The sequence below is a fragment of the Triplophysa dalaica genome, chromosome 16 (assembly GCF_015846415.1).
Source record: "Triplophysa dalaica isolate WHDGS20190420 chromosome 16, ASM1584641v1, whole genome shotgun sequence".
In the NCBI taxonomy this organism is placed as follows: domain Eukaryota; kingdom Metazoa; phylum Chordata; class Actinopteri; order Cypriniformes; family Nemacheilidae; genus Triplophysa; species Triplophysa dalaica.
The window spans coordinates 14,407,474-14,431,254 of NC_079557.1; the positions used below are offsets into that span (position 1 = coordinate 14,407,474).

General features: G+C 38.7%; 2 protein-coding genes across 2 annotated transcripts in view; one reads left to right on the forward strand and one right to left on the reverse strand.

Annotated features, from left to right (window-relative positions):
- The first annotated feature begins 1,859 nt into the window (after positions 1 to 1,859).
- Positions 1,860 to 8,702, forward strand: g3bp1 (GTPase activating protein (SH3 domain) binding protein 1). Its single transcript, XM_056769443.1, has 12 exons — positions 1,860 to 2,012; positions 2,946 to 3,062; positions 3,194 to 3,275; positions 3,358 to 3,531; positions 5,421 to 5,511; positions 5,611 to 5,701; positions 6,066 to 6,279; positions 6,872 to 6,973; positions 7,157 to 7,271; positions 7,609 to 7,734; positions 7,814 to 7,923; positions 8,008 to 8,702. Exons 2-12 carry the CDS (start codon positions 2,968 to 2,970, stop codon positions 8,236 to 8,238), a joined length of 1,431 nt encoding a protein of 476 aa, XP_056625421.1. The 5' UTR covers positions 1,860 to 2,012; positions 2,946 to 2,967; the 3' UTR covers positions 8,239 to 8,702.
- A 1,829-nt stretch (positions 8,703 to 10,531) lies between these two features.
- glra1 (glycine receptor, alpha 1) overlaps positions 10,532 to 23,781 on the reverse strand; it is a 46,630-nt gene continuing 33,380 nt past the window's right edge. The window contains exons 8-9 of the mRNA XM_056769444.1: positions 22,202 to 22,348; positions 10,532 to 14,675 (exon numbers count right to left, since the gene is read on the reverse strand). Coding sequence (XP_056625422.1) covers positions 14,388 to 14,675; positions 22,202 to 22,348 — 435 coding nt within the window. The 3' untranslated portion in view covers positions 10,532 to 14,387. The remainder of the gene's footprint in view (positions 14,676 to 22,201; positions 22,349 to 23,781) is intronic.

Consider the following 23,781-nt stretch of genomic DNA (forward strand, 5'->3'; position numbering starts at 1 on the left):
TCTTTGCATGCATTCCTCCATTGTTCTTTATCGTTACATGCAGATATGTCATTTTTCGCATTTTTACATGTTTTCCTTAGTTAAAAGCAAAATAAAAAACAAATCAGGGAAGCCAGTAGAGCCATTTTGCAGTCTACAGTGGGTCTAGAAATGTGGAACACATATGTTAGTATTTTCACCAAGGGAGGAGTGGATGTTTACGTAATTTTATTGCTTTTGCATTTATAAAACTATATTTTAGGAACCTTGTATTTAAAGGATTATTTATCTGAATCCAGTGTGGCTAGTCAACAGATGAATGTAGAAAAACCCCAAACTGTCAAACCCAAACATTAAATAAACACAAACCTATTAATATTTTGTTTTTAACTTGCTCTCATTTCGAAACTTCAGAACTATAAGGTTTTAGAGGACTACTTGCTTGTGGAGGGTTCTCACTGTCTAGCATAATTTATTATTCAAGTTTATATGCTAAAATAATTATGTTTACTAGCTCTTAAAATGCAAAAACTAAGCTATTAAAAATGTGAGCACTATAGATGAAACTAAACTCAAGCCACGTGTAATGCACAGCATGGTGGGAAAATAAGTGAATGGTCTCAGTGGGGATAGACAGTCATGGGAAAGCAGAGCTCCAGTAGCGAGAGAGCAGGATTTACCCAGTCTCCATGCTTACCCTTCCAGCCAGACACTCACATCAGGAATCCTGAACAATGGCAGAGCTCCAGAACAGTAAGCTTGGACCAGCCCCTGCAATGGGAGGAGTAAACCACTCCTCTTCTCCTTATCCACTCCTCCTTAACCATACCAGAATGATGGTGCAGATGACAAAAACACAATATAAACTAATAATGTGGATGAATGTTAGACATAATCTGACTACATCCAGTGCACCGATCAGAAGCAGTTTTGGAGTCTTTCATTCACAGTTTTACATTGGCAGACATGTTTATCCAAAGCAATTAACAGTGCATTCAATGTGCCCATTTGATCAGTTTGCATCTTTCCTGGGAAATCAACTCATGATCTTGTTCTGATAGTGTTGTGCTCTACCGGTTGAGCTCCGGCAACACAACTTGCTCTTTTTAAGCCATAACTAATCTCATTTCCACAATCACATAAGAATAGTGTCCAAAACAGGCAGTGAAGCATCTCTGTCCGGTCTACCATCTTGAAACGAAAGTGTTCAGTAAAACACTCTGTTGAAAATGTTTGGTGGGATTTAACACTCATCACGGATTGTTGTCAGTTAGATTAATCCTTTTTAATTGCAAACAAATGATCTGTATCGTCTTCGAACGCCAATTGTTCAGTATGCATGAGACATGTGTCGCCTCCTAGTGGACAATATGCGTCTAGTATATCTACGTTGTAGATATAATTGCTAAATTAATTCAAAATATAGTTCTATGAAATTGTGGAGTTACGCTGGCAAATCAACTTTCTCTACACTTGAGTAAAATACTCCCCGTTACAAATAAAAGCATTTTGAGACACTTTACTAAGTGGGTTTTGTAGCTTTCTTGTACAGTACTTGGAATGGAAGCCCAATGTTTGTTTGTGCCGTGCAGTTTCTAATGTGCACAACTATCACCTGGCAACCGAGTTTCGCAAACCAACATGCAAGGACACAATGGCAGCTACGCAATTGATATTCTTCATTGTTCATCACGTCCATGCCGGCCTAACAAACTTGATTTAATCCTTGCGGCGTCAATTTTAATAGGCCACAACATATCTTATAGTTAACGCTTATTGGTTTCATTTCTAGGATTTTGGAGTGAGAGATTTTTGATTGGATGCGTAAAATCCCTTCGATGATACTATTGGTTGCCGAGGTTGTGCGTGCAAACTCGGGTTGACTTAGACGCAGCTAATGTAAAACCGGCAATTCGCCACACACGCTGCTGTTGCCAGTATCTGAGCTAAAGTCTCACAGCTACCGGCACGGGAGGTGGTTACTTCAAAATCACATCGAACTCAACCTCAAACATATTATCGATTCTATCCTGGTAAGTGTTTTAGGTATTTCACGTTTTGTGTTCGAAGACACGCGATGTGTTTTTATTTTAACGTGTTTTTTTGTTGCTGATGCTGTTAGCTTATTGATTCTCCGTTAGCTCGTGCGCAGCTAATAGCCATGTGCTTGACGCAAAGCCTGATTTTATAATACGTGCATATTCCTTACATTCTCATATTAATACGTTGCACACGAGTCATATTGCGGTTGCATGTTGTCGTGTATTTGATGAAATACGTTGTTAGGACACCGGCTTGGGATTTCGTTAGTCGATGCGATGAGGATTAGCTTTAGCCACATCCAGCTAAACTCTAGCCGACATTTCCGTCAGAGAGAATCCATATTTTCTTCTTTATATTGTATTCTATTTATTATTCTCTTGAAAATACACGGCGGATGTCAATGACATAGAAGTGAACATTTATCTATCCGCTAATATCTATATAGGCAGTGTTTAATACAGCAAACGCAAATCTGATCCAACATAATGCGGCGAAGGTCTGGACACGTGCCTTTTTCGTCGGTTATAATTTAATGGATTTGCTTAAATTTTATATTTTAACCCTGTCCTGAGCCTCGACGTGATCACAAAAGACCAGGCTCAGAGTCGAGATGGAAACGAGGCCATTGGGGATAAACGGGCCTGGTTATGTGCCTCTCACATTGGACTAGTTATCATTCAATACCATTACGTTTTATTTCGCTTTTTAAGTCCTACTCTACATGATAGTTATGATCCGAACACATAGGGTGTGACTTCCTTTAGAAATGTCGACGTTCGTCGATAATAAACCGCCTCATTGCGTCTCGATCTGGATTGGCTCAACAAAGGGTTTCAGTTTCTCCAAAGGTTCTGTCGTGTTTCATTTCTTTAGCTCATGTGGTTTACGGATCGTAATGAGCCTTCGTGTTTTCTTGCTTTTAGTTGAAACCAGTTGACCAAAGAAATGGTGATGGAGAAGCCAAGTGCCCAGCTTGTCGGGCGAGAGTTTGTCCGACAGTACTACACCCTGCTGAACCAGGCGCCCGATTACCTTCACAGGTAGGTGACTGTTTGTTTTCTGAGATTTCTCTTTCACACACTTCCTATGGTAACGTCATGAAAATGCCTAGTCGTGTATACATATCTAGAATTATAGCTGCAACTGACATGGATGTGCTTTTAATTCTCAGGTTTTATGGCAAGAACTCGTCTTACGTTCATGGGGGTCTGGACAGTAATGGCAAACACGCTGAAGCTGTCTTCGGCCAGTCTGTGAGTTTCATAACCAGTGCTTGTCTCGCTTCGAATCCCGGTACTTGTTGTTTCATGGTAATGTTTTTGTGGTTTTGAATAGGAAATCCATAAGAAGGTAATGGCTCTGAGTTTCCGGGATTGCCACACTAAGATAAGGCATGTGGATGCCCATGCCACTCTGAATGAGGGAGTGGTGGTGCAAGTCATGGGCGAGCTGTCCAATAACATGCAGCCCATGAGGAAGTTCATGCAGACGTTTGTTCTGGCGCCTGAGGTATGAACGTTTCTTAATTCTTATCAATCAATTAATGTAGATATTGACAGTGTATAAGTGTGTTTACCTTAACTGCACGCTTTAAATCTGTGTTAATTTAAAGGGGTCTTATGGCTCAAACACGTTTTATTTACAAATTGCACAAAAGAAAGTGTCTATCTAAAAGCGAATTGACCACCCTGACACGCCTCGTGTAACCACACCCCCACAAATCTATGTCAGTTCTTGGTATGAGTTGACTATTACTGCCCAAATGTATACGCAAGTAAGGTGGGTGTATCTGTCAGTACAATTGATTTGGAACCTGATGTTCCAAATATGGTAAGAGACGTTACATTTCCATCATACTCTTGCAGTATTCGACCAATCACTACGCACTGGTTAACTGGCCAATCATAGCACACCTCAGTTTTCAAGAGCAATGAGCTTTGAAAAAAATCCACTCGTTTAAGAGGAGATACAAACTGTATTTGGCAATACAGCATTTTTTAACCTTAGATCGTCTATACACTAGGGATGGGCATTTAAAGCAAAAATAATATTCAAAGATCGATGAGAACTATTCGAAGATTATTCGAAATTCACACCCCTCCCCCCCCATTTAAGCTTTAAATCCGTGACGACACACTGATTTATTTATTATGGAATAGGCAATCTTACATAAGCCATGCATTCAGATAACGCGCTGAAACATTAATATATTAACAACCGAATGACGGCACTTATTAACAGTACGTCGGTCAGCATCAACCGCTCATAATGCTCGGACATTTCCTTGTGAAATATGAGCTTGCGCATTTATACCAACTAAAAAACAGCAGTGTGATTGATCATGGGAAAATATAATAAAGCCATAAAGATTTTAGAGCAGACTTAAAACGTGTTAAAATATATTAACCGAATGACGGCATTTATTAACAGTCCGGAACGATTTCATGAATTAACAGCTCTAAAGGCTTCCATTTCTATTGTCATGAAAAAGTTTCTGCAGTCTGGCAGTGATTCTCCATAAGATTTTTAAAGCCTTCGACATAGCCGATCGGAATCATATCCTTAGCCATCATCTTAGTAATTGAAGCCGTTATTTGCTCTGCCCGTCTGGCATCCAAATTGGTTGGTCTGACCATAAACTAGCAACTGATTGCTGGCCTGTGGATGGACCTGCTGGGTTCTTCGCCCTCAGATGACTGTGCATCGTAGTTGTTGATCCATGATAAGACAGCTTTGCATTGCAGAGTTTGCACTGCACTTTATTCTTATTAATTTTATTAAAGGACCCCCACACAGAACTCATTTTTGACACCTTCTTAATTTACCGTATCTGTTATGCCACGCGGGTCTACTGTGTGCGTAACTTTGTTAACAATTGTTGTGAGAAAATGTTTCCTCTATTGTCTCTTGAATGACAGCCTTTAGGTTTTAGGTGCGTCGTTATTGGCAGCGCCACCCTTTGGTTACTTGAACACGTTACGTGTGAAAACACGGCGTATTTTTTAAGATCGCAGACACTATTCGAAATTCTATAATAAAAAATCAAATCGAATATTCGAAATTCGTGACTCATCCCTACTATACACATTGCAGTACATCTAAAACATACCATTACATTTGTTTTAGCCGTATCATATCACCCCTTTAGTAGGTTTTTTGTAGCAGTACTTGTTATCTTGTAATGAATTCAATTTTATGGTGTTATGTAGGCATGTCTTTTTTTCCCCAATCGTCAGTATTCGACTGAGACAAGCTTTATCATTCAAAATCTAATAGACATTGACAAGGCTGGAAATTTTCCTTAATGTGCCACCATCAATTTGGTGAATTAACTTGGATTTGATTTTAGACCATTTTCAATTAATCTTATTAGTCTTGTCTCCGTGTCATCTTTTTAGGGCACTGTTGCGAATAAGTTCTACGTGCACAATGATATTTTCCGGTACCAGGATGAAGTTTTTGGCGACTCCGACTCCGATGCTCCTGAGGGTAGGCAGCTGATGTACACTCTTGATGTATTTAGAGGCTCTTTAGAGCAAGTTGTCTCACTGTGAGCAGATGATTTAATTCTTCTCCTGCTGTTGACAGAGTCTGAGGAGGATGTGGAGGAGCTGGAGCGGGTCCACTCACCTGAGGTGGTCCAGGATGAGCCTTCCGGATACTATGAACACCCACCATGGTAACTTTTCTTTAGTTCCCAGTTCACCTCAATTGTATTAATTAATATTTGTTTTTTCAACATTTAAGTTCTGTATTTACCAATTTTATTACTTTGTACTTAAATTTTTGTTATAAGATTTATTTTAGTTTATTATTTTAGTGCTTAAGGGATAGGGATATTAAAATTCTGCCATCTACTCTCACTCATGTAATTTCATACCTGTATAACTTAAATTCGATGAACACAAAGATGGATATTTAGTCAGTATGAGTTCCGAAACATCATTGACTACCATAGTAGGAAGAATTAAATGGTAGTCAAAGGTGCCAGAGAACCAATTCCTGGAAAAAGCTAATTGGACATCCATGGGGTTGTTTTACAGTGTTGAGCCAGAGGGGCCACAAGAGGAGGTAGCGGTGACCCCAGAGCCACAGCCTGAGCCAGAAGAAGACGTGGAGTCTGAGCCAACAGCTGTAGAGCTGAAACCGGAGCACGTCAGTCAACCCGAGACTCATGCCGAGGAAAAGAGTCAAAGAGCTCCCGCTTCACCCACTCCTGCTGACACTGCACCCACCATGCCAGAGGACAGCCGCCGGGTAAGATGCTCATCACTCTCTGCTGCTGTTCTGCAGGGCCACTTTCCACAGATGGTTCAGATCCGACCAAAATCAAAAAGGGATAGTTCCCACAAAAATGAAAATTCTGTTATTTACTCGCCTTCAAGTTTTCAAATCTGCATGAATGTCTGTTCTGATGAACACAGAGAAAGATATTTGGAAGAGTGCCTAAAACCCAAACGGATCTTGCCATTGACTGCCATAGTAGAAATATCACTTTTTTTTAGTTCTGTTAAACACAAAAGACGACATTTTGAAGAACGTAGGACAGCAAATAGTTGTGGGGCACTTTTTACTACCATCGTATTTTTTCCTACTGTGGTAGTCAATGGGGGACCAAATCTGTTTGGTCATAGGCATTCTTCCAAAAATCTTTCTCTGTGTTCATCAGAACAAATAAACTTATCCAGATTTGGAACAACTTGAAGGTGATTGTATGTCAGAATTTTCAATTTTGAGTGATGCAGTCCTGAAGACACTAATTCTGGTGGGCCACATGCAGTCTCTCATGTCAACTTATCTTGAAAACAGACTGGTTAAATGAGTGCTAAAACTGCTTTCATTTCTTTAGCCGTCCTCATGGGCTTCAGTCACAAGCAAGAATCTCCCACCAGGAGGAGTGGTCCCTGTGACAGGAGTCCCTCCACATGTTGTCAGAGTTCCCTCTGCTCAGGTAGACCAACATCTTCAATCATGTTTAAGAAATGCCATACTTTAATATAATATTCTGTCTTTTAATTTATTATTCATATTAGGTTGTAATTGTAGTTTTAGATGTGATGTGTGACTTCTATCCGTTATCAAAAATGTTAAACGTGAGCTATGGTCACTTTTAATAGTGATTCTTTGTTTATAGCCACGTGTAGAGGTGAAAGCAGAAACACAGACCACAGCACAGAGACCCGTGAGAGACCAGAGACCACGCGACCAAAGGCCAGGACCGTCTCCAGCTCAACGAACACCTAGACCAGGTGTGCAAAATTTCTCCTGTGATCTGCCATGTGGCAAACTACTCTGTTAAATTGCTACGATTTGTAATTTAGCTAGCGTTTGGCTGGACTTTCAATTCTTCATTAGCTGATTTTGCTACTTCTCTATAAACTTTAGCGGCTCTGGCAAAACTGCTTAAGGCAGCCTCAGCACAGTTTAATGAACGTCCTTGTCTGCGTATAAATAGGATCTCGCCCAGCAAAATAGAAAGTTAAATTAAAAGCACAAATCATGGCTGGTCTACTTGCAAACTGAGAGGACATGCATCATATGTAGATTGCAGTGTCATTCGTCTAATGCGTAGTCTTTGGTTTGCAGTGCGGGAGGGGGAGAGCGGTGAGTCAGAGGTGAGGAGAGCAGTCCGGTACCCTGACAGCCATCAGCTCTTTGTTGGAAACGTGCCTCACGACGTGGACAAGACTGAACTCAAGGATTTCTTTGAACGTGAGTTTTTAAAGCGATGCATTTACATATGTTCACGCTCTCATAGCATGTGCTTACCTGCTTAATTTGTCTTGTGTAGAATATGGAACAGTCCTGGAGTTGAGGATCAACAGCGGTGGCAAGCTGCCTAACTTTGGATTTGTGGTATTTGACGATTCTGAGCCAGTGCAGAAGATTCTCAGCAATCGGGTACGGTCAACCCTATGATGTCACGTTTGCTCAATGTGCTTGAACAAATGCAGGATGATCTGAATAACCTTCTTTACATTTCAGCCCATTAAGCTGCGAGGAGACGTCCGACTCAACGTGGAGGAGAAAAAGACCCGCTCTGCCCGTGAAGGTGACCGGCGAGACATCCGCCCCAGAGGCCCCGGTGGACCGCGAGACAGGATAGGCGGTTCAAGGGGACCACCCACCCGTGGAGGCACGGCTCCGAAACCTAGTTTCGGAGCCAGTCGCGGCACAGGATCCAGCGAGGCCCGCTACACGGGACCACGTCAGTGAGGCAGCTTCAACGTCATTCGCTGCTGATGCAAGTCACCCTGGTTCACACAGATGGCTTCCCTTGTTCCCAGTCTACATCCCCCCCCACTCCAGGACCCGGAGTGTGAATTCTTTATCTGGACTCTTCCTTTTATTTCTGAGTTTGAACTTGAATTTGTTGTAAAAAAACAAAACTACTTGAATTGGGGAAGGAGAAACCTGGCTTTTCGTTCTCTCCCTGTTTCTTAAAGGAACGTGTTTTTACTGCTTGGGCAATCCTGTGTATTGCTAGCACCCGCTTTCAGGTCAAGTGCAAGTATGGTTTTATTTGGAATTGTTGCCAAGTCGAATCATGGTTGTGTGTGAGTGACTATCTAGCATGTAAAGAATCCTGTTTGCCTTCTACTGTTGCACTTCATCAAGAATGACAACATTTTAACAACTCCACTGATGAGAGAACAAAATAAACTATGTACTATTTTGAAGCATGGGTGTGTCGTGTCTGGGAGATGAGCTAGAGGGGGTTCTCGGGGTCATGAAGAAATGTCAAGAGATTTAAAGACATTTTTTTAATGTGTTAACAGTTTATTTTGCTTACAATTGATGTGAATGAGGATTTAATTTACAAGTGCTCTCCAGTAATAACCTAAAGTTCCGTCTGAGGATCCTCATACCATTTGTTCAATCTTTCATCCCCCCAGCCAAGGTATCATTGGTCTTGATGGCAAAAGTCAATTTTGCAACTATTGGCATCTATCACCCAGCTGCCAAAATGATGAGATTTTGCAATATTGTGCTGCTGCTCTCAAAAAAATATCAATACTTTTTATTAGCTCAGCAGTGTTCCTTCACAGATATATCCTGAGGCATACGGCGGCAAATCATATTTCCATTTTCTCAGTCTGTTTCTATTACTGATGTATCATGAGATTATTGACCCTAATTAAGAATTCATGTGCTTGCATCAAACTGAAGGTTTACAAGCAATGCACCTTAGAAAGTGCATTAACAGTAAACGTTATTGGTGGCCGCTGTGGTTTACAAGTGGGACGACCAGCAGGGGGCCCAGCATTCGTATTCATGAAAGGAAGTGCTGTATACATTTTCTCTTCTGCTTTCTTATTTGAGAAATTCCCTATGACCCATGTGAATGTGCAATACCTTCATACAGCTGACAACAATCTCCCTCCAGTACACATACAAACCTTTTCATCGCAAGTCAGCCATCCCAGTTATTTAAAAACGATTCAATACTGTCATATTATCTAGCCATGTACCTCATTTGTCAAATTGATTCTCGATTGCTTTGGTTAATAAAGCAAAACATATGCATGTTAAAGCTAAACTACAAAACAGACAAATGCTTTCAGGATATTAAAACAGGGATATTTCAGTATTAAACTGGGATATAAAATTAAAATGTTTACAAGTCTGGCTTTCTTGATGCAACCTACAAAACTGTTACATTTCAAATGCCTAAAGCATTGCATAATGACAGTATGTAGACTAAATTCTACTTTTTTTAGAAACAAGTCTTAAAAATTGAGTCATGAAAATAAAATGTATAATATTTTGGATATACGCAGGTTTAAACCATGTAACTATAAATAAGCCACATGTTTCATAAAAACACAGTGCGTGTACTCGTGCAGACACGCATCTTAAAGTTACTCCTGGAGAGATGACACTGTAAATTAGTCATTGACAAACATAAGGTGATGTGTACTCTAGAGTAATGCACAGGAATAACAGTCACCAAGAAAGATGGAAAGTCTGTGCATGGGTCTTCATTGAAACTGAATTTTGTATTCACGTTTGTTTTAAAAAGCTTTTGACGTAAAGGAATAGTTCATCTTCAAAATAAAAACGATTATATACAAGCCCTCTTGTCATTTTAAACATGTATGACATTAAATTTTCTACACAACACAAAAGTCGATATTTTGAAAAATGTTGGTAACAGAAACCGTTGGTCACCATTGACTTGCATTGGTTTTGTGTCCGTAGAATAGGAGTCAATGGAGACCAACGGTTTCTGTTACCAACATTTTTCAAAATATCTTTGTTGTTTTGCAGAAGAAAATCACACGGGATGAGTAAATAATAATTGTATTTTTATTTTGAAGGTGAACTATTCCCTTTAATGTCTCTAAAATTATGCAACCAAGTACATCAGCAGTAACACTATTTTACAATGTGTTCACATTATCATTATTTAAATAAATAATCTTGGGGTTATACCCATTAAATACAACATATGGTTCGTATATCAATTTATACAATCAAGTATTACCGTTTAATAAAAAGGATTTTGCTCCTTATAATAAAATGATCTTTTCATTCATGAGATTGTTTTCATTAAAGCAACACAACCTCAAGATCCTTCCCTTAAAAATATAAAATGAACTCAGAAACTGAAATAGTCATTATCATTAGGTCATACCATGAACTGCTAAATAAATATATCTTCAGATAAACATGTATCACATCATTGATCAAGTCACAGTAACTGTTGAGAGAGTAAAGGTTCAGCCCTCACACAATTCACAACTCTCACAAACAGTTCAGTTATTTTAGTTCAGAAAACCTTTAATAGTAGAATTAGATTTAGCATTAAGACATATTTCAATAAATATTGTGTTATATACAGATACAGCAGAAATGGTACATTCCTTTTTTTCTTCAAATTGCTCACATTTCTGTACAAGCCAAAAAATATCTGCCATTTTATTTCTATTCATGCAAAATTCCATGTTTTAGTATTGTAACATAAAAATAAGGATCTGCTGTTTATTTTTCACCCATTGGAAGTGCACTCGGATTATGTCAATAAGCATATGAAGAGATGCACTTTGTGCCAATACACAATTTAAGCAAATCAATCAATAAAATTAAGGCCATACCAACTTGTGCAAAAATTATAAAAACTTTACCCACAGTTTGCATACATTGGTTACATCCGTTCACCATGCCCGCTGTCATTCTGAGATCACCGTTTCTTGGGCAATTGCAATGCAGGGTTATGCAGGGTGTCATTATTTAAAACAAGGATCAAAAGAAAAAAGAAACGCTGAAGACGGAAACGATATCATGCCTTGATAATTTAGATCGCCTGAAATCATATGGACATTAAATTGATATTTGCATGATTATTAAGCCAAAGAACAAACCTGTTTGCATATAGAACATATTTCCCATCACACTGCCCTTAGATTCCTGCGGCAGGATTAATCTTCGATGTTCTTGTCTTTTATATTGCGTTTAGCGTGTTGGCTGTGTGAGGGCACGACTGCTGTCATTTACACAGAGAACAGTCCAGCAGAAATAGCCTTAAGCGGGGTTTGTCGATAAAGAAATCCGTCATCAACAGCAACATTAAGCTGAACAATACTTCTACAAATCTTCTTTAAATGTATTTTTGTCTACATATTTGAATTGTCCCATTTCAGTCCCTGCATCTCCAATGACCACATAAAAAGTTCCTCGATCATTTATCACAATGATGTATATTATACATTGTATGCCTCTATCAGTCTCGGGGATGGAGCGTAAACCAGTTTTGGACTAGTTTGGTGACTGTGAACCCATCATGATTAATCTAGAATTAAGTTAAAGATCCACATGAAAACGCTCCTGTCAACACAATTCATGTTTGTGAACGTTCAAATGATATGTGATTTGCAACTTTGCTACATTGTGCTGCTGTTGAATTGCAATGTTTCAGCTTACATTTCCCAATTACTGAATTCAAGTTTTGTTTCAGCTTAATGGAATCCTAAATACAATTCTGAGATCCAGTGTTTTAATGGAGCTGAGGGGTAAACCAGTTTTACGAACACATATATCACAAGCGTATTGATACAAGAGAGGATTCATTAAAAATAGCCCTTTAAATTGAACATAATATCATGATGCCATATCATTTAAATAAATAAATATGTGAAAATATAATATGGGTACTTGACAAATAAACCGTACCATCTGTTTTATGGTGTGAGAGCAAAAACGTTAAAAACACTATTATTTTATGTTATTTATATTTATAAACAAAATAGCATAAACTCGTATCTCCAAATGTGCTGTTTTTCATGAATCTGGATAAATTATTACGTACTCTGTTGTCAGAGTTGACAAGCACTTTTTAATACTTTTTATTGGTTTGATATTTGCACAACCCAGTAACAAACATAAAGGGTACATGATAATGGCAATAAAAATCACAAAATATGGACACACCATAGGACACCATAGTGCGGTTTATTTGTTGACTACCCAACTATTTATTTTCACTTCTGGCAAAACGTGTGTTAACATTTGTAAAGATCTCACATATTTCACAAGACCAAAACATTCGTATACCATAAATTTGACCTATTGTCATATTTTTTGGTATTGTTTTGCCCCGTCATGACTATCCTACATATTTAATTATAAAGGGACATTTTTTTCCATTTTGTAAATCTTAAATACACATAAAAAAACTGCACAGTTTTAAACCAGAGTTTACAAATGAGCAAAACTAATGTTTCAACAACCAAATCACATTAAGGCGATACAAGAAATGAAATGACAAAAGCATATTTGTTATAAAATGAAGTATTCAAAACTCAACCACTCTTTGGTTTGAAAAACAAGCGGTTAAAAGATGTTACACATGATACGAACTTGCATATCCTACAGAAAGCATCTATCATCTATCACACAGCCTGTTGAGCACTTGACACCATGTACACGTTTTCAGTCGGTGGTGGATGTCTTCAAATCAGCCGTCAGAACGAAACGTTACAAAAGTGAAAATTGACATCGATATCATCTGTAGCACAAAAAAGCCTTGCCATGCATAGACAAGATTTTCCAATGCTTTTTTTATAGCAATGATCGAGGATGACTACTGTAGAAGAGAGACGATTTAAACATACAGTAGTGTCTTTATGGGCCCTCAGAATAAAAAGTCCATATTAAACATGATAAACACTTAAAATAATTTGCATATATGATTATTGCATAGAGAAGCCGGATGAAAATGCGTTCTTAATTTCAGAAACTAAACCCTTGTGCACTTAATAACTATGCTGCACAACATAGTACTGTCTATGCATTTATAAACATAGTTTGAAAAAATCACGTAATATACATTTGGTTGGAAATATAGTTGGTTTTATCATGGCACTGACTGTACTGCTTATTTATCAAGCTTATAAAAATAATACTATCAGCTGTTAAGAACATGTATGAAATGTGAGTTATGAAAGATCCCGCTGTATCTTTTCTGACGCATATAGCATATAAAGGCTATATTGTTTCCCCTCACACCCCCTTGCAAAGTTGTTTTAGCTTTTACTATTTCAGAATCCTTCGAAAATATGAACAGATGAAAAATAAGAAGCAACCAAGTATAGTCTGTTTTTGGTCAACCTGGAAGTAAGATGTATTACAGCAACATGAAGTTTGGTGCATGAACAGAGAAGATAATCTAAAATTGAAATAAAAATAGACAAATCTATGAGTACAGTTAGAGGAACACATTAACCACAGCTTGAATAAATAATTGTTTTGACCGGCACCCATCAAGATTTCATTAGTTATTAATATCAGACTTACACATCAGGGGACAGTTCCGACAAGTGCTTGTAAATACACATATCAAAGCGAATGTGGGTCTACGGGACCCACGGCATGTTCACTGCGTATTCGTGGAAGCCCCAAACTGCCCCGCGATCTCAAAATACATTTAAGTTTCAAAGGCTTTCTCATGGAAGTATTATAATTTAAATATACGTATATTACACATCGGTTCTCCGTTATTCTCGCAATGCAGTACGTCTTCAAGTTGCAAAAAAAAAAAACGTTTTACAAGAGCATCTTCTCTTGGATTCCCAGTCATCGGTTCAGAAGTTCGTAGATGTGAAAAAGTTTAATGTTTACTTCAGTCATTTTCATTTTTTTTGTAAATATATTGCCACATTCATATATCATGCATTTTACTGCATTGCTATTGCACAGGTCCGGATTATTCGGGAGGGCAGGAGAGAAAGAGACGAAAAAATATTCATAAATACCTCTGCCGGAGGGCTCATCTTCACCAGAAGCATGTGAGCACTGTTGTGAGATAAAGGCGGGCGCAGGAAGATGAGGGAGGAGCGTGGAGGCGGGTATATTCGGATCGCTTTTTACTGCTTGTGAACATCCTCGCTGCGTATGATCTTGTAAATGATCCAGTAGAAAATGTTAAAAATGAGGAAGACCAGCGGAAAGGCCACGCGCGACACTGTGTCGATCCGTTTGGCGCGGCCGATGAAGAGCTTGCGCATCTCCTCCACGGTCTTCTCAGGGGGGTTGGCGGAGGTGGGCGCGTTATTGTTGTTCCCCTTAATGGCCATGCCATCTTTGGCCTGCAGGCACGCCGGGCCCATGCCGTAGGCGGCGAAGCTGAATCGCCCGTCTCCCGCCTCGTCCTCCTGCAACACAGATTGTCAATCTGTCAAGTGTCGAGAAGCCCATTATCTCAACACTCCACTTTAAACAATGCAGAGAGCCCAACCTATCGATTCCCTCAATCCTGTTGGGTTGATCTGTAGCCCATATCTTCTATGTGGCACAGCATGATATGGATTATATGTGCTTATGGGAATTAACTATTGACATATGACCGTTGGACAGGAATAGGGTTGTGGTCAGAGGTTGCAATATTTCAGGTGACTTGATAGACTGACCTTGCTTTGCCTCCCTTGCTTACATCAGTGCTTTTCCAGACTGCCAAACTATTTTATGAAAAGTGTCGTTATGAATTTGACTGCACAATGATTCTTGAAGTGATTGTATTACACTTTTGATGTCATTTGTAAACATGCAGTGATATGAATTACAAATACAATATGGTTATTATCGGCTCACCTTCACCACAATGTGATGGCAAATTATTTTGTGCAGCCCACATGAAAAAAGAGTATTAAATGTAGTTTTTATGTCTATTGTAGTATTATACTGTATAGTTTAGTATTCTTGTTTGAAAACAGACGATGATCGAGGGAGGACAGGAAAATGCTATGGATTTGTGCTCTGTGTATAGAAAATGTTAAGAAACATCACTAGTTTGATGTTCAATATTAATAGTCGATATATGAATTAATAACATTCAGAAAGTTAAGGAATAGTAATTTGATCTTCAGAATCGTCAGATATCACTCTGAATAATCGTCTATTAGTATCGACGGAGAGATTTAGCACCGTTGCATCTTAAGTATTAACTATAGTAAATGATAAATGGTATATTTTGTGTTCAAAAACGCTTTAGTATCTAGAAAATTTACAGTATACTATATTATTAGGTTTGTCACAATATCACATTTTTACTACACGATTATTGTGGCCAAAATAATTCACAAAGACAATATTATCATAATATCTATTATTTTATACATAAATAAACAATACTATAAGTCATACTCATATTTAACTTTGCTTATTTCTTTAACATTTTATTAGCAATATTAGCATATTGTGTAAAATTAACATTATATCGACGTCGTTTGTTGTGACACCCCAAGTATACTCCTTTGTCATGTGGGAGAGCACATAATTCACTTTACTTTTTATACATATATATTTATGTACTTTCCCAACAAAAATAAGTAAACTTTTAGTTCACTTTATTAAGTATATTTAAGCAAAGTTCAGATACAGTATGTTTTTATTATACTCCATGCAATAAGTAATACTAGTACTAGTATACTTGTAAGTGTATGTGTATTGATTCATGTTATTATTAATGTGAATTAATAGCATAAAATAGAATAAAGCATAAGAGAGATTTATCTTTATTGTTATCTTTTATTGTTTTTTTCTAAATTGCTTTATTTAATTGCTGTGACACCATAGGACACGTGGGGTTTAGCCTATTTATCAACTACCCATCTGTTAATACTTCTTGGTACTAAATTGGCTACTTTTTATTAAATAAAGTTTGTTAAATCCTGCACATTATCATTTCTTGCAAAAGATTAAAAAAATATGATATACCTGGTTTATGCCTTATGAAGGTCATGAGACTTTTAAAACATTTAAAATGATATTTTGCAAGCATTGACAATGTGCGGGATTTTTTCTCTTTTTGTTTAATATTTTGACTGTTGGTCTTTTTTCCTATGCACCTATCTATTAACATGCAAGTGTGCGACGGTTGTCAATCGACTTTAATCAAGTTAATAAAACTGTATAACTCTGTATGTGTAACAGTTAACTTTGAGTTTTGAGAAGTCGTACATTTCTTAAAAGTACATAAAAAGCATACCTTCTGATTTTTGGTTTAAAATACTTTAAACTATACTAGCGGCACACTTAAACTTCATGCCAAGAGCACGAAAAAACGTGTTTATCAGTGCCTTGAATATTTTGGTATGTCTTTTTAACCTCCTGAAGTTCTGGCCTGCTAATTCATCGAACAAACCAGATTTGAAGGTGTCATGTCTTCAATGTCAGCGTACTATCCCCTATCAAAGTTAAATTTAGTGAGACTATGTCTAGACCATACTTTAGCATCCTGACCAACCACAGCAACACCGACCCTGACGCTGTGAGTTTGGGGCGGGATCATCTATTTCTCATCCCCATATCATGACAGCCGGATTTATTTTTTATCTTTGCCATTCCATTTGCTTATGGTTGCACGTTTCACCTATAATGAAAATAAACCCAAAATTACAAGCCCTTGTAATTACATTTTGGTGCGGGTAGATATTTCACATTGATTAGATTCATTTAAACACAAACCGGGGAAGCAAAACAGGATCATTATCATCATAATGCATGCGTTTAATTTGCAGGTGCAAACCGGCGGAGAAAGGAGTCTGCTTGCTTTTCCTGAAAGATCAGCCATTTTCTTCTCAGGTCCCCATTTTTAGACACTTTGTCCTCTTTCTGTCCTTGTCTTTCAGCTATCCCATTTATAACTGTTAATGTGTGCAGGGGTTAATGGAAGATCACACACCAGGATACGTGCGTGCATGTGTGCGTGATGTTATCCCACGGCCCCTCTGGTTTGTATACGACGCTGTCTGTGATGCCGGGGTGCTACGACCTTCCCTGTCCTTCAGCAGCACCGGCTTCCCATTTGTAAGTATTACGGATGCTCGCCTTTATTTCTGCAGCCATATGATTAATGTGGTGGCTCCAAGACGTGACGTGGAGCCGTAAAGAGAACCAGGGCTGCGGCAAGAGCAGCGTCCTGCGTCACTTTCCTTCCAGCCCGGCCCTGCCAGATTCATTACCCTCCCTCTCTAATTAAAACTCTGCCATTACTGCATCAGGCGAGTCGGCCGCGGTCCCAGTCCAACTGTTAGCGGAGAGAGAGAAAAAAACAACAAGCGGCATCCAGCTTTACGGCCGAGCGCATTATCGGCGGGCATCAGAATGCAGCTCACGGCGGCGTTTGCAAATCAGGGTGTGGCGTCTGACGCTCCATACAAGACCTCTTGGCTCCTTCATCAATCAAAGCACTTGGATGTGATTGATGCTGTTCTGTCTTTTATCGGGATGCTGAGATAAATGACAGAGATGGAAACGGGCCGTAAAGTAGCGCCTACTTTACGGTTGTATCTTAAATATTCAAAATGTTTCTAGTAGGACGCTCGGTGCCGTGATCGATATGGATGTAGTCGTGTGAAAGTCGTACAGGACGATTTGTTACGTTTATCTTTGTACCCTTGCTGTGTGTACCATTACAATGCATTACATTTACATAATGCTTTTTTTTTATAACCTATGGGTGACATGGAATGAATATATTATGAGGAGCGTGAAACGAAACATTCTGGCATTATGCACATGTGCCCGGTGGTCTTGGATGAATGAATGCTTGCGAAAATCTCATTTTGTCTCGCAAATAAACGTCTGTGCCCCCATAAATACAAATGAGGACTAAACAAATGACTTTGTTTTAAGATTATACAAGCGTATTAAGCCTTTCGGGTCTCTCAAATGGACAGAATCATACCAGTCACTACATGCCATAATCTTTACAAGCGGTTTTGACCACAGTTACTAGTTCAAGAGAGAACATTCAGAGCAAGCATCGATTCCAAACCAGCCTATTAAATAAATCACTTACATATTCAATAGATCAATAGGTCTACATTCTTACCCAACTGGCTAGTAATTTCACTGTATGCACACGATACAATATGCGAGTAAGAATAAGGAAAACATTTTCACATTTTGAAAGAAAGTATGTAATGTAACCAGACATTCCAGGATGGGCTTTAATATTTATAGGTTTATTCAAATCCCCAAAAGTGAGAACAACAAAAGCGATGCTTGCCCTTGCATCCACTTCTAATGAGCAACACAGATACATATATAAGCAACTACAAAAGAATAAAACTGCAGTATTTCGCAGCAGGTACAGTCCAGTGCCAAGTCAATTCAAGACATCTGTCTCTATTAAACACTCCAGGAAACTGAGCTCCACTATAATTCCGACCGCGCCACATCGAACACCACAAAAACTCTGTACTGTACCTTCATCTTTCTACCTGTGTTCACCCGACCTGAGGACGGCCGGCGAGTTTAGCGAGAATGTTTTATCTAATTGTTTTTTTTAATAGATAATTCCCTCTCCTATGTTACATTACAGACGGCAGCTGCACTGCTCAGAGCTGAGAGGAGATAGAAGAGATAATATCTCACGAGTGACCCTCTCTGCATCACAATCATTTCTAACAAGATGATTCTTCCCCATCAATTCACTGCTCGCTATGTGTGGTTCTCATTGTTAGGCAAAGCGAAGACATTTGCAGTTCAGAGATTGTACTGTTTCACCGACTTATTAACGAAATGGAATCCAGTAGTTGGCAAAGAGCTAGGGCCTACGATCGTGCTATTATATGCTAATAAAGTATATCACTAAAGTCCACTTTAAAAAAGAACAAAACTTTTGACAAAAATTTTAATGTAACATATGGTGTATTACATGTAATTTTACAGTATTTTATTGTGTTTTTTAAACTGCAAATTTACCCAAAAAAGCTACTGTAATTCTACATGAAGAAATGTTAATGTAATGTACTTTTCTGTCGCCCCAGATTTAAAAACTGCAAAGATGCTGCCTTCGGATAAGATCTCTTTTTTATGCAAATGCACCTCTTTAGACCACCCCTGGTCAAAACCCCTGGCATTTTGTGTCTTCTTTTATTCATAACTACTGTCTCTTTATTACATTAACTGCTTTGTAAGTAAAATTGCTTTGCAACAAAGCAAAATTGTAAAATAACTTTATAATTAAGATGGAATCGAACGGACAATCTGATGTATATTGGAAGCATTTACCTTTTGTGGCAGTTTGGCTGTTTTTATTATTATCTTGCCTGTAATAATGATATATCAGTTAATCTGTCTGGTACAAAAAAATGAGTCTCAAATTCATGTAAATACATGAAAAGTAACCTGCAATTATATGTTTCAAATAGAGATGGCGATACAGAGGCAAAATGTACGGACTGCAGCTGTAAACATTTACTTTTTCGACTTATGAGACCACATATTCAAATATTCATGTAGGAATGTATTGAGCAAGTTTGATTTACGCATGTCGTCAGGGTTGTTTTTGCACTCGATTCACTAAAGGAATTACATTTCTTTATGTTGTATAATGCAAATTTCCTGCAGGCAGGTTCTGAATGCTGGAGGACTGCTGCAATATGGTGCCTGTACAGCGTCACTCCATCACTGCGATATAAGCACCTGAAGCGGCTCCTTAAAATGCTGAATGTGCGTCCATCTACACTGCATATACGCAAAATTTGAAAGCTCTACTGCATCATTTGATCCTCGGTCGGATGTGAATTATAGCTGCCGTGATCACTAGAAAATGCACACAAACATCTGTTTTGAATGAAATTCTTCACTGTCTGCTTTCAGTGAGAGCTTATGCATGTTAATTGTGGCGGGCATATAGCATTTGGGTTTTGCATACAAGGCACATTCTATAATACATCATAGTCAATTTCGGTGCATTTAGCGTCTGGATTTTTTGGGGAGGTTTTGCAGTGAAACACAGCACATGAAATTGGCACAACAGCTTGAATTTTTCAGGACAGCTGTCTGCACAATGTTAAAACAACCTTCCTGTGGGGTCAGTCTTGACACTGATATACACAGATCTCGGTCTGTCCAGCAGGGGGAATCCTCATTCTACACGCGGTCAACAGCTGCCTCTCAGAGACACGAGCTGGAGAAGGTCGATAAGCTCCCGTGGTAATGCTGGGGAGTTGTTTTATTGTGTAGTGCAGGGAGGTGACAGCTCTGAGCTGCAGTGCAGAGCTCAGGCACTGAATGATGGCCCCAGCGAGCCAGGATGGAGGGCCGAACAGCGGCGGTGGATCACAGCAGCCGGTAGTTTCATTAACCAGGCGATAATGATATGCAGCAAACCTGCGGCGCCTTCTGAAATGAAGTGTACATCCCACATACGCCCTATTGTTTCCTCGTATACAGCATTCATCGGGAATGTCACGGTTGGATGGGAATCTTGGGGGTTCATTTCAAACAGTTGGATTTGTGGTTTGTGCCGTGTGCCCTTGGGGCCCGAATGGTGACAGGTCTGATATCAGCCGGTATGTCTCTGTGGATTTACCTGTACTGGGTTATAGGTAGCGAAGACTAATTTCACTGCACCTATTACATGCAGCCCAGAGGCTGACTGAAGATTACAACGGGGGGATTCAGGATTTATGTTGAGCTCTCTGAGGCACTTGAAAGATTTGTCCGTGCATGCTAACACTTCTAAGACTTAATATATTTCTATATAATCTCAGAGAAGATCAAAGCATCAATCTGTTGTTATAATTATATAACTAAAGAAAACCACTCCAAGAGACAAATGATATATATTTTTAATTTAAATAATAATTATCACTTTTATTATTATTATTATTAGAAACAAACTGTATTTTTAATTCAAATAATAAAAAATAACAACAAATTATGATTATTTGTAAAAACAATATATTTTTTATGGAAATAATAATAATATATTTTTTATTATTTTTATTTGTAAAAACTATATTTTAATCTACAAAATAATATTAGTAATAACAATAGTAACTGCCTAAATCATAACTATTTAAGTGTGTGTTAAAGTAAAATTATTATTTTGTTTGATTCTATGAACAACTGACAACATTCCTTCGTTTGTTTATTTGCATTTATCTGCAGAATTTTGAAAAAGGTAAAACTGATCAAAATAAAAATAGATTTGGATATTGAATACTGCAACGAAAACAAGTTCATATTCATTTTAAACAACCCAGGACTGATGTTTCATCCTTCTTGCTATGCAGCCAGTCTTTCACATTGGTGTTTGGTGACTTTATGTCGGTCCTGAAGTTTGTTTCTGTTCACACTGAAACTGCGATTGCCACAATACATATAGAAATGTTGTTTAAAGGCTAAACTTGAGTGGTTTGGTTACTGCTTGAATGACTGCTAGTTTGTACATGTACTAGTCAACTATTTTCCCAGAAAAAGAATCTCCACTGCCAGACTCACAAAAGTTAAAAAGGTTATGCTGTGTCACCCTCTGGCTATTTGATCAGAGTAAAAATGACCAATCGGTGTCCCCATCACTGCTACTGTGCTTCATTTTCCAGCAGGGTTGTTGTGAAATGTAGGTCGTGATGTAACGCCTTTGTGGGATTTCTAAATCTAAAACGCACATTCCAACAAATCAGCAAATAACGCATTGCCAAAAGCCAGTTTTACAAAACCTGGAGTTTTGCTCATGAAATGTGGCACTGTGCCATATATCCTCACACATTATTACTCACAGCCCAGATAACATATTAACTCTCTGTGAGTTTTGTAACTCTGAGCGCAAACATACCGTTTGAATCCTTAACAAAGTGAATATTTGGCAAATTGAAAAATAAAGCACACAGTCTGCTGGGCTTCCAGCCGGTCTGTGTTTAAAGCTCGTGACTGTATGGTTCACCTTAAGATGTCTTCTTCTTCTCTGGAAGCGCAGGAGCTCCTTGTGTTGGCGTGCGATAAAGTTGACAGCGGCGTACTCCAGCAGGGCAGAGAAGACGAAGAGTAGGCACACAGCCATCCAAATGTCAATGGCTTTCACATAGGACACCTGCAGCAGGAAAAAATCAACAGAGAAGTGTGAGTCATCGCCTGGCTTGAACTTCACACGTTGACTCACTCGCTTAGCTCAAGTGCTTAAAACTTTCCGTTGAGAAAGTTGTAAAATATGCCCTATTATAAGAAACAATACAGAGAATACACTTTCATCTAAAACCCAATAAACTAAGGACTGTCATACGCAGCCTGACATGAGCATCAAAGCTGTAATGAATGAAATATGTCAATTTTAAGAATTGAAGCTTAGCAGCAAAGCTAGTAAGTCTTTACTCAACTAGCGGGTTGGTCTCGGCGCACGCGGGTGTGTGAAGTGTTCTCGGGGGCATGTATTCAGAGGTTCTTCTTTGGCCTGGAAAAGAGCACGGCTGTTGGCCCTAACGCTGAGATGAGACTCACTTTATTTGACAGGCCAGTGTCCAATGTGGTGGTGGAGTTTAGGTGGCATTACAGCAACATGGTTCAGAAAGCACTGCTGAAATGATTGTAGTGCGCTGGGGTGAGACAGTGGTGTCTATAGACTCAATTCAGAGCCAAACGTTCATATATACTGTTTGTCTGGAGCATGTACAAAGACCACCAATACACAGTTCCAACAAAAACATTGGTTATAATAAATACAATTTCTTGTGAATGTGGCTCAACCAAATGTTTAGTTCTTATTATTCACATTAACTGTGGGTTGTTGTTCGTAACTAGCATGTGAGAACTTTCCGAGTGAAGTAACAGCACATTTTCATAATCATTATTGTGTCTGCTAAATATCTCCCATGTCAGAAGTGATATCCTGCTCTAATCCGAACATCTGTGTGTGTCTGTTGGCCAGCCATTATGCATGTAAATTATGATCAACAGGATTGTCAAACTCCAGCAATATCTTGTTTGCATAATACATGCGTATGCTGTATCTCATCATAGCACAGCATGCGGGATCTCGAAATCCTCGTTCACAATGCACAGTGCACACAGGAGGCGGAATCAGCAAATACAAAGGTCAAGGTCATACAAAGTAGGCACACAGAGATGAATAAATGATGGATACAATTTTGGTTCTGTTATGAAATACAGTGCTCAAAGTAATTATGTCAACAGCCACAAACACACACACACACAGTCTGGTTTATTATCTCCGTGGGGACAGTCCATAGGCGTAAATCATTTTATACTATACAAACTATATATTTTATCCCCTACCCCTAAACATAAAGATCAAAGAAACCTTTGTGCATTTTTAGATTTTCCAAAAAATATTGTTTAGCACGATTTTTAAGCTTTCGTGACCATGGGGACCTAAATTTTGGTACCCACGGTGACATGAGTCCCCATGAGTTGGTCTGTATTCAGGTTTAGCTCCCCACCCGGATATAAAAACAAAGCCACGCATTACACACACACAAAATGCACCATCTTGCACCAATCACGCCATAT

Excerpts from the sequence above, each read along its gene's own strand:
- g3bp1 (XM_056769443.1), top strand. The coding sequence starts at position 2,968 with ATGGTGATGGAGAAGCCAAGTGCCCAGCTTGTCGGGCGAGAGTTTGTC. Across the intron at positions 3,276-3,357 it reads AAGCTGTCTTCGGCCAGTCT|GAAATCCATAAGAAGGTAAT; the intron begins GTGAGTTTCATA and ends GGTTTTGAATAG. Across the intron at positions 7,735-7,813 it reads ACTCAAGGATTTCTTTGAAC|AATATGGAACAGTCCTGGAG; the intron begins GTGAGTTTTTAA and ends TGTCTTGTGTAG.